The following is a 12,050-nucleotide window of genomic DNA, read 5'->3' on the forward strand; positions in this document are numbered from 1 at the left end:
TATGGGTCAAGATTATGAAATTGTTTTGGTAGAGAAGATGTTTCTAGTTGCAGATGAGACCAGAACCGGGGCCATAAATATAAGGCACTAATAACCTAGGAAATGCAGGAGAAACTTCCTTAACCTAGAATGTGGAACTCACTACCACAGGGAGTAAATGGGGAAAATAGCATAACTGCATTCACGGGAATCTGGACGAGCAGATGAAAAGAGTAGGAGGATGTATTGATGAGGTTAGATGAAAAAGGATGGTTCACGTGGAGTGTAAACACTGGCATGGACAAGTTGGACCAAAAGGCCTGCTTCTGTCTTATAGACACACTGTAATTGGCAGTAGTACCCAAATGGAGGTATAAGTCTTGAGATAGATTTATAATATGCACTATGCCCAACTGTTCCACTACCCTTTACCCATTAAAACTCCCAGAAGACCAAGTTCAAAACCAAATCAATACCTACAACTCTCAGAAACACAACTGCAGAGTGCTCCCACCAGAACCTACAATTGAAATGTACAGTCACGTCTCAAATGAGAACAATTTGTAGGTAAATTTAAAAATAAAATCAATAAAACTTTACACTGGGACGTTAATGACATTATTACACCTTGGATATCAGTCGGTACAGCAGAATAGACTGTTATTTATTAATGAAGGTCATCCATGACGAGAGACTAAAGATTTCAAGCAGAAAGCTACAGCCATTGTGAGTAATAAGAGAATAAGAGACAGGTTGTGTCTTTTGTTGGATGTTTGCATTAATAAAAGTATTGACTTTTTTTTGCTCACCCCTGCCCCAATGTGGTGGTAATGCAGCTGAATGAGTCAGTTTGAGTCACAAATTCAACTCCGGTAGCCACCATCAGATAGAATAATCTTTATTGCTTAGAAGGGAGAAGAGAAAAAGCCCCTCCTTTGCCACACAGGGTCTCCAGATACTATTTCTATCAAATGACTCCTTCTAGAAACATTTGTGGGCGCACAGGGAACACTAGGTTTGGCTCCTACAGCCTCCGACAGTCAATTAGCTCACTCACACTCGGGTCCAAGTTTGTGCGACTGGACACTTGTGTGCAGCAAACAGGGTACGTTTTGACATATGCCATCGTGAGTCAGCAGCCTGGTGAGAGGAGGGGGCAGGAAGTCTCAGTCCAGTCGAGAAAGCACAAGTGGAACCAAGGATGTTCAAAGCCAACATTCAGGCTATTAAAATTTCTGGAAAACTGACCAATTATTGCAAAGTGACGTCAGCTGTTTTCCCAGACAGTCCCATTGAAAATATCGATTTTTGTTGTTGTTTCTATTGGACACAGTGGTAACATTTGACCTGAGCATCATTAAAACCTTCTGCCCTTTCACTGTGGTGCCACCACACCAGAAACTGCTTCAAGTAGCCGAACCTCAGATGGTCAGCAAAACTTGAGCAAATACAAGAAGAAAAACCTCTGGAAAATGTTTGACTGTTTAATTGCTGCAGCGTAACCTCCCCATTAACAGTCATACCTAGTGAGATGCAACAGGCTCACTGTGTACTGGGCCACAGGGATATTTATGGAACACTAAAATGGGGTCAAGGCAGGCCAAACTAATTACTCAGCAAGCTGTGAGGAGAGAGGCAGCTGCTTTCTGCTGCTGATGTTGTGAGCTCATCTCTGATCCCCACCACCCCCCACACACTCTCACCCACCCGCCCCACAACTTCTCCCCTGAAGGCTGGGCTGAGATGTGGTGGGGTTCTCCTCTGCCCAAGTCGTTTTTATTCATGTACAAGTCTTGCAAGGAGTGTCTGCAGAATATTTGATCATGGATCAATTCCAACAGAGTCTAATCCAGTCCTCACCTTACAGTTTCATTCAAGGCACTGGGACAGAGCAATTTCACCTCCCCCCACCCCCCCCACCTCCGACTATTGACACCGAAGCCAATTGCATTGCCCTGCTGCTGCCTGGCTAACCCAACACAGCATGAGAACTGAACACGGTCTGGATGCTCAGCTGCTTAGCCACAATGTTGTTCGACAGGTTCAATCCACTGAGGTCAAATTTAAAACACAAGTACGCAAAGTATTCAAAAAAAAAGTGTTTCTCTTTTATTTATAAGGCAATCAATAAAGAGAGCAGGTGGTCGTTATATTATCACAATCTTTGATTAAATTTATTAGAAACACTAGGAACTCTTCAAGAGGACCAAGGAAATTGGCAGGAAGTTGCGAATCTTTGATCTTGGTTCAGAAATTTGGTGCAAGGGCTAAAATACAACAAAAATATAGAGTCTCTTCAAGTACAGTCTACACAAGATAACAAAACAGATACCGTCTCACACAATCACTATACATCTTCCAGACCATCTGTAAACTCAATTGGCTGCTCTTGTCCAACTTGCTTCTCCCTCTCCTCCACCCCCATGCTTTCCTTTGCTGAGCTGAGATCTAGGCTGCTGTACACAGGATGATTATTTTACCTTGGCAGATTTTCTCAGCCAAGTACATTAAATAAAACCACAACTCCTGTCTTGTGCAGCTGGGGAGCACTAAAACCCTTCAAAAGTCAGTAAATGGCCAAATCTACTCAGATATAGCACTCTACTTTTTATTCCGTTTTTCACTTCCACCTTCTGCTGGGGAGGGGGGGGTTGTGGGAAGAGAGAAGAAAGGAAAGAAAGAGAAGCCAACTAACCTATTAATAATCATAGCCTCATTGAGTTGTAAATAACGTGAAGTTGGAGACAGGGGTCTCAATTTCAGGGCCCCTGAAAACTACAATGTTGTCTGTGGAGGTCAAGGGCCCTTTGCTTCTGCTCATCGGTCCCTCTCTGACTCATTCATTTCTGAAGGCACCATTTGGTTGTCACTCCCAACTGGTTCCAGGAAGACGCCATATGGCGTTTACTGCTGATGCACAATATGTACATGGGCTTTAGCAAGTTACGGAGTGTAGTGAAGTCTAAACAGTTCAACATTTGACAAGCAGGAGGGAGAACGGAGAGCAAAAGAAATGACACAACCTGTCTGCCAAGATTTAAACTCTTCACCCCACTGTCCTGGGTAAGGGGGCTCACAGCTCGCAGCACAAATGCCCCCCCCCACAAAATTGTGCAACTGGGAAAGTAGTGTAAAGACGGAATCTGGTAGGGATAACAGTTTGTGTCCTTTGTACTTTGTGCACATGGGATGCATTTTAAGGCGTAATCCGATGGGGTTTTTAAAAAAATTGTCCTGATATTTGCTTAACTGAGTTGGCTCAGTTTTCCTCAATCATTTCCAAATCCAGATCCTCACAGGTACGTTGGAATGGAATGGCTTCCGTGCTGTCACAATAATTCTTGGGATCCTCCTCTTCGTCACTTTCACTCAGTGTTTCAATCCGGCAGCTTCTTGCTGGGCAGTTATGCGACGAGTCCAGTTTGAAGGCTGCAGTGTCCGGAGTGGGGACGGGAGACTGGTCCTTTGGGGGTTTCCTCTCCTCCAGCTCAAGGCAAGCAGGACTGCTGAGGTTTCTCCTCTGTAACCAAATGAAAACAAAGTGAGAACCCTGATTGGAACAAGGAGTCTAAATGTAAATTTACAAGCTAATGCCATCAACCATTCTAAATTATGGTGCAGTAATCCAGCAGACCAAAACCATGTTAAAATTTGGACTGTACAGCAAGTGATGTTCATCTACTTCAGAGGGGTGGGGGGGTGGTGGGAGGGGGAGTCTATGCTGAGCTTGAGCTGTATTGTAAAAGTGGGGAATTCCAGATACCATCAAGAATTCATCTAGTGGTCAAGCCATCTCTCCATCAAATCCACCCACCCCACCACTCCCACATTTTCTGCCACTCTCTGCTGAAGGATGCTTGTAGGATGCAGTTTCACAGGCATTTCTGGTCTCTTTCCAGATTTGAAGAGTCTGACAGTCTATTTTAACCAAATTCTGTTCTCATTCAATATCCACATGTGTATTTCCAGGAGGAGGGGGGTTACTGGATTATCAGAAGAAATCCTGACTAATTCTCATTTCTCACCCCTCCGCTCAGCCCAGGGACACAAGTGCTCTCATTATTTCTGCTGAAATCAACTAACTCAGCAGTGCCCAGGGATTGAGTCTGTGACCTTCCTGGCCTGTGTGCCTCGCCACACCGCTACAGACACATGCACTGGGGAGCGACTTATCAATAAGCTGCATTGCACTTACACAAAGAGCAGACAATGAAGGACCTCTAATAAGGAAGCTAGCTCAGCAGGGGTCCTGTACATTATGCTTCTTCTATGGCAGATCTTTAATATAACACTATGCTAAGTATTGCTGAGAGAGGATTTATCTTCACAACACAGGCAGTGTCTTACAGAGAAGAGTGGGCAAAAACAGAACCGGGGAAGCATACAGGTCAAACTTTGTGAGCCATTCTACTTCTGCACTAGTCTGAGCATTATTTCATTTTTCATACACACATCACCTTCATCATCAGGGGAAATTAACAGAGATCCCAATTTCTGATAAAAGGAGGTCATAGTAACACACTCATGTTATTTACAGCATGTTATCTTGCTATGCATTATTCTATTTTCTAGATCAAATAGAAGATTCCTTCAGAGATGAAAATATCGCTAGTGAAGTCCAGGACTGGTAATTTTGTTCAGGTGTACAGGAGAGTCAAATGTTAACAAAGCACAAATCACTGAGTAGCCAGTCACTACCACTGGGTGGTGCTATATAACTATACCATTGCAATAGCCAATTCACCCACTGGGTAGTGCTGTACAGAAAGAGGGGCTGGCAACCTGTGACTGTAATGGCTATGGGAGCAGGGACCAGTTAGATGAAGAGGAGATGGATGAAAAGGGGGTGTAGGATGAAGGAATTTTCCATTTTCACAAAGGTGTGCTCTTTTATGGGCACCTGGTGCCTTGTGCTAATTGCAAGCAACCATACTTCATAACTTATCATGGCCAAAATAGTCTGTCAACAGAGGGGAACACAATGAAGTCTGATCCAGTCCCTATCCAACATCTAAAAGAAAAGGGTTCTGAGGAGAGGTCGCAGTTCTGGAATATCAGCTGTTTCTCTCCCCACAAATTCTGCCAGACCTGCTGAGTATTTCCAGTATTTTCCATTTTAATCCCAAAGGAAGAGAGTCTTGAGTTTACAAAGTTCCTCATCAGGTGTCTCAGAAAGCACTAAGCTACTTCATATACAACTAACCACCATAAAATGCAGTGACTTATGTAGGTTAACGTCTGCATCTCTAGTTGTGGGGGGGGGCTCACGAATAACAAATACCACCCTCCCTCCCCCCGAGCCACCCCTGTATCCTAGGGCAGTGTTGGGGAAATGTAGAGGCTTACTAGCAGAGTTGAGCTAACTCAGAGATGGGGGCAAGGGCAGGGGGGTGCGCGTGGGGAGCGATTACACACTTCAAAAATTACTTCATTGGCTATATTTTGAGAATCTCAGAGCTGTGAAAGGTGCTCTATAAATGCAAGTCTTTCTTTTAATGACATTGCTTCTCTCTGCATGAAACTGTTGAAGCCATCTGGAGGGGGCAAGGTTTCTTTAAAAAAACGTAATACAGAAGAAAGTGGGCAAGGGTAAAACAAACCTTCTGATAATAAGTAGTTGAAGAGAAGCTGAACTGAGAGCAGGGCAGATTGCGGTCCTCCTGGCAGAATAATAATACTGCACATGGACACTTAAAGGAACATGCATTAATTTGGTGCATCTCAAGACTTCATATATATATTAGTCCCAAACATATTTGTGCGATAGAGAGAATGACCAACAGCTCCAAATGTTATTTAAAAATCCCAGTGTTTTTTTTTTGAGGAATGGAAAGAAGGATACACATTTTGCTTTAGTATAGTAATCACCTCATTTAGTTTTGCAAGAGAAGAGGAATTTCACAGGCTGCAGCTGATTACCATGGATGACAAGTTAAATCCTCTCTCAACTGGTTCTCTCCACCAACCCCCTTACCCCACCATGCTGGGCCCAATAAGTAAGTAAGTAAAGATTAGTCTCCTACCTAGGTACGTCTGTGGCGTTACAAAAAGATTATCTTCCGCCTGCCCCTTCCCCTCCCCCGACCTCCATGATCCTCAGGTCAGATGTCACCTTATTGTTTCCATATAGTTCATCTTTAAACCAGCTCTTCCCAAAATTAATATGTAAAAGCAAATCTTGTCGCTTTTTCAGAAAAGCAGAGACATTAGTGGCAAGGCAATGAGAAGGCAAAGGGGAAAAAATATCTGCTTTCTAGGAAGATAAAAACTCCAAGGAAGCCATAAATTCACACTCATTAACAAAGACATTGTGACGGATTCCCAGCATTAAGGATGACATGGTGCAAGCGCCATATCCCCAATAAATTATGCAATCAACCCCTTTACGTCCCTCAACAAAGAGCAGGCCCTGCATCCATTTTTAACAACACCAACCGTTGCATTGTTTCAGGCTGTCCTGTCCCTGCTGCGAAGGAACCATTTATCAGCACACTCCCATTAAACTACCTACAGGGAGAGCAAAGAGCTGCTTTGAAACGTGGAGTCATTGAGAGGCTAAGTGTGGGAATAATGCCCAGAGTTACAATGCCGATGGACAAAAGGGGTTTTCCTGGTTTTTGGCAGCATGAGGCTGATACTTGCCCACTGGTCCAGGGAAACCAAGTCAGCATTTTTAAAGGCTTCATGTCATGCACTTAGGAATACTGTGTTTACAGGCAAGAAGCTGCTGTTTAAACATGTCAGGCACAAGGATTCTGGTCACTGAACAAGCAGCCCCATTGAAGATGGTGGTATACAAGTCTAGACTTGGGATGAGTGAAATTCAACTGCCCTCACCTCATCCCTTCAACTCAAACTGGGCTGTTCAAGGAGTAGGGAATTTCAATTTGGACCCAGCTAAGGTTTTTTGAAACCTTAGACAACACTAGAATGTAAATCCTTAGTATTTTCTGGCAACTCTTGTGATTTAAACAAGAACTTACTGTGGTGTTGCAGCCAAATCATACTGGAATAACAGAAATGTTCGGAGTTTCCATTCTAAGATGGCCACTCCATAACATTAGAAAACAGACAAATTTAGGAATAAAAAGTTCACAAAACTCTGTCTGAAATTATATACAAGCTAGTTTGTGTGGACATGTCCATTGCCGATAGCAGCTGAGATAGGCTAGTTAGGCTGGGGTCTGCACGCCAACAATATTCACCAACAACTAGCTGCATTTATACAGCACCTTTACATAGCAAAACATCTTGGGAGTGTTGCACTCACTCACATGAGCTGCATAATAAAACATTGGGAATACCTCAGGGTAAGAAACTAGATGCAAGAGATTCAGGATGCCTTAAAACACAGTAACTAACATATGAATAAACAAAGAAATAACTACTGACCTGAACAGTTGCCAAAGGCACCCGATTAACAGGAAATGGGAGTGAGGAAGGGAAAACACACAAGTAGCGCCTGGTCATATATTCCTACATGGCCTAATGGGAAATGGCAGTGTGCAGGTCTCAGGCAAGCCAGCAGCTGGGGTGTTGCAGTGATGCTGGGTATTGGGAGGAGGAAATCTGCTAGGGTTCTACTTGATTGTTACCCAGTACCTGCTACTGAGAGTGTGGGAGGCAGTCAGTGCATAAACCCGAATCCCAGGTGGAGCCTGTGGCCTCAGCAGAGCAGAGTGGTACAGTAGGCCCAAGCATAATGCATTTGCTGCTTTGCAGATTATCAGCTGCCAATTTCTGATATACACTCTCAATGTTCACAATGATACAACACTGGGGCTCTGGAAGGGAAGTGCTTGCATTAGCCACAACCTTCAGTGCTCTGAACCCAACTGAGGTTGCCAGAGCACAAAACAAAACACATTTCTTTATCTCATCTGAATAGTACATGATAAAGTTTTACCCATTTCAGCAAATCTACTTAACAGGGAAGTAACTGCTCAGAAAGTCCTCCTGCTTAGCTTGGGCTCAGCACCATCCATCATATATGTGTTATTCTATAAATATTTACTGTTACACAGGAGCTCTACCATTAAGATAACCATGCCCCAATCAATTACTGTGAAACACAACCACACTAATCCCATCTCTCACCACCACCAACCTAAGCTAAGACAACAAGAGTCCGAAATGTATTTGGTTGCCAATATTAGTGGACCAATACTTTATGGTATTGTATCGTCCATTACTTTAACAGAGACCTATTTCAAATAAGCACTGCCATTAAAACAGCTGAGCCAAGGGGGTCACCCATGAAAATCATCAGTTGTACTTTTTCTGACCATGTGGCTCAGCAAGTTTATTCAGTGAGCTGAGGCCGTGCTCTCAGTCTATACTGAACATGGTCACCTCAGCTGGGAAGGCAGAACAGGTGTTGCAACTGACCCAGCACTACAGAGCTAGGGAACAATGCGGCTCTTGAATGCTATCCAGTGATCACTACCAAAAGTACATATGTGGATATCAGATGAGGACAAGATGGGGCTCAAATGTGATTCTCCCACAGCTTAATAGCCTGTCTAGTGATACAAAGAGCAGCTAGTTTGATGCTTTGTTACGTTCATATGTATGCCTTTTATTTTAAATACAGAGGCCCTCAGAACCTTTGGTTGGAAAGCACCACCCGCGTCACAGCTTGAGCTGCCAGCCCAGAAAGAGTAACTATGCAGTGAAACAAATCTCAGCTCAGGTCACTGGAGACAGACAGACAGACAGAAAGAGAGACCTGTAGCTGCCTGCTGGCCCTTACAAACTTAGACGCCTCCCGGCCACCCCCTCAACTGGTTGAGCACAGCTTTACAGACTCCTCGTTAGAAAGGATCTGCTCCTGAAGGTCATTCATTTACTGACCCCTACACACATGGACACCGGCTGTGCATGGCCCCAGGCTCAATTCTGATTCTGCCCATGGGGGACGAGCCAGGCATCCTCATCTGGGAAAAATAGCAATTTAGGCGAAATACTAGTCCACTTTCAAGAAAGACAGAGGGAAAGGAGACAATTAAGGGCTAAAATAAGAAAAACCCCACAAATTGAATAGTGACTGAACTCTCAGTACTTTGAATGCTGATTTCCTGCAGTTGCCACTGGAGCTTTGAACTGTGCTGGACTGGCTGTGGGGTGTGGTTCCAGTCACATGAAAGCAATTTTACACTGGTTACCTTAATGGGTAACCGGGAGCTTGTAACCCCAGATGCCTTGCCCTAGTTTTCTGCTCTGGTACAAAATCCAATCCAAAGTGAAGGGCAGAACGAGGTCCAGCAGCACAAAGCAACTTGTTCCCAAAGAAACTGACCTTTGCTGTGGAACAACCCGAGTAAGACTGCTATGGATTGAACAAGGGTGAATAGTTGAGCACTTCTGCTACTTTTGGATCAATGTGAAGGGCGAAGGATAACTTTTGTAACAGGAGGCACACTGAGCATGTCAACGGAACATTACAATCCCATACTCTACCCGAATCTCCAGTACAGGCACAAAACACACAATTCCACATGATTTAACCGGGCAGTCAGGAAATGAGAGGAAATGGGTCGCGTGACAACAAGGCAGCAGATTCTCACACTGATTCGAAAGACACATCCCTTCTACTTCCCTCCATTTTTGTTGCAACTGACTTGGTATAGTGCCCGTTTAAATCAATCCACCTGTCCCCTAACCCACATTTCAATCAATGGAACATCGCACTGGCCTCTTATTTAAAAAGAAACAGCCACTGTGCCAACACTCTCAACAAACATGAAAGAATACAGGTTATACTTGTCAAAAAATAAATCTTCTGATACCAGCAGAGGTCAATAAAAGGCATAACCAGATTAAATCTTCCACAAGTTGAACAGGAAGTGATAACAGCAGAAATTCAACGCCAAAGGCACCACAGCACTCCAGAGAAACCTCAAACACAGCCATTTTTGAAGATTATCAGGACCTTGACTAATAGAACGTGCTATTTTAAACCCTTTCTCCCAAGACCGGACTAAACCACACAAAGATGCACAGCGACCCCTCGCAGCAGCACTGGCTCATCTCCAGGGCTTTTTTTTCAAACTGGAGAGACTTTCTTTTGTAAACTAAACACATCTGCCTCCAGCTGGTTTTCTACCAATCACGGGAACCTTCAAAATGGAATTGAAAAACAACCAGCCAATCTAACAAGAGGTGAAAATACACCGGAACCTAAATTAGTTCCCTGCTGTTTTCATTTTACAGAAATGCTGCAACTCGATAGGCAGACATGAAGCCTAAATTTTAAAAAAACACAATACACTACATTGAGAGCACATGACATGGAACATGGATGGTTACCCATTCGACCATTTTATCTGGCATTATAATGGATCATTTATGATGAGAGTTGTAGAACCATTCACCAGCCCTTACCTTCGACCCCATCAGCCAAATAATCACGAAACATTCTCTGTGGTTCTATACTAGAACAGGAGATTGGGCCATGTCACACCTAGCAGGGTTAGCAAAAGACCACCAATTTCACACACACGCACACAGGCAATAGGCTGATTTAAGCATACACAAGTTTGATTGTACTTGCTATGAAATGTCCTGAGATTATAACTGTGAACTATGCTCCAGGTGTTAATTGGCATGGATTCCTCCTCTGCCACAGACTAGGTTTTGCACAGCTGACGAGGGTCCACTTTACTTTCTTGGGTTAACCCAAGAGAGACTTTACATAAAACCAGTGCTATGGCTGATCTGGGAATGCTCAATGGTTTTAAGTTTTTTTAGTTTGATCACGAGATGTGGGCATCACTGGCTAGCATTTATTGTCCATCTCTAATTGCCCTTCTTCAGAGGGCATTTAAGAGTCAACCACATTGCTCTGGGTCTGGAGTCATATGTAGGCCAGACCAGGTAAGGATTGCAGACTTCCTTCCCTAAAGGACATTAGTGAACCAGATGGGTTTTTACAATGATCGACAATGGTTTCATGGTCATCATTAGACTTTTAATTTGATTTTTTTTATTGAATTCAAATTCTACCATCTGCCGTGGTGGGATTCGAACTCAGATCCCCAAAGCTTTACCCTGGGTCTTCTGGATTATCAGTCCAGTGACAATACCACTATGCACCTACCTCCCCAACCATGTCAAACCTGTGTTGCCAGGACAGCACAGAAAAAGCTATACTCCGCATCTGACTTGTGTTGTACCCAACCTAGGACTGGGCGCTAAAAATAGAAACGGTGCTGTGTTTCGCAACACTGATGTCCTTCATCTTTTATCATCCAAAAACCGTCAAAAGTCTTCCTTTACATAAACCCTCTTGGGCAAAGCTTGAGCAGTTTAGGAGATGATCCAAAGTTTGTTATGGACTGTTACAGTCCATAACAGACGCCCACTCATTCAGAATAGGCATCCTAACAATGGATTATCTGGAAGCCCGCCCAATGACTATGTGCATAGAGGTCACTGTGGTGTTTGAAGTTACTGTTCCTGTATTTACATCCCATAACAGGAAGGGTGGGCTATTACAGCAGTCAAAACTAATATATTTGATAGGACAAGGATAGGAACAGGAAAATGGCACTTCAGTGGGAAATACAAATCACACAAATAAGCTAAAATCAGCAACCCTTCATGTAAGCTCAAAATATACCAGATAGCGCACACTAGGTTTTATGGTACATGGAGTACGACTCAGTATTTCACTATCCAACGCTGCTCTGTTTAGCTTGTCCCCATAGCCCAGAGGTAAACAGTCCACCTTTATGTGAAGTGACCAGGAAGGTCTTGGGACTGAACCCTGTCAGCACTGAATTAAGCTGACCATCACAATTGGTCCCAGAACAAGGAGAGAAGAGGAAAAAAAAAGTCATTTCCTGATCACTCATAAATAAAAACAAGCTTCTGCTCTGATCCCAGCTTGGGCATCAGCCTCAGCCTGCACAAATGCCCATAATTGCCCTCCTTGGCTTGACATTTCTACAAAACATTGAGTAAACAGCTTCAGCATCGTACTGCATCCATCCCAGCAAATCAGTAAAGAAACCAAGTCCGCTTTGGTTAACGAGAGCCTCTAATTCCAGCCTACAACAGGTCAATAATGA

General features: G+C 43.6%; 1 protein-coding gene across 2 annotated transcripts in view; it reads right to left on the minus strand.

The window, feature by feature from the left end:
* Positions 1-2,069: 2,069 nt before the first annotated feature.
* LOC144685740 (protein FAM53A-like) overlaps positions 2,070-12,050 on the minus strand; it is an 83,253-nt gene continuing 73,272 nt past the window's right edge. For both annotated transcript variants that reach the window (XM_078550570.1, XM_078550569.1), the window contains one exon: positions 2,070-3,499. In XM_078550570.1, coding sequence (XP_078406696.1) covers positions 3,239-3,499 — 261 coding nt within the window. In that variant the 3' untranslated portion in view covers positions 2,070-3,238. The remainder of the gene's footprint in view (positions 3,500-12,050) is intronic.

The sequence above is a fragment of the Cetorhinus maximus genome, chromosome 10 (genome assembly GCF_964194155.1).
Source record: "Cetorhinus maximus chromosome 10, sCetMax3.hap1.1, whole genome shotgun sequence".
NCBI classification, from domain to species: Eukaryota; Metazoa; Chordata; class Chondrichthyes; order Lamniformes; family Cetorhinidae; genus Cetorhinus; species Cetorhinus maximus.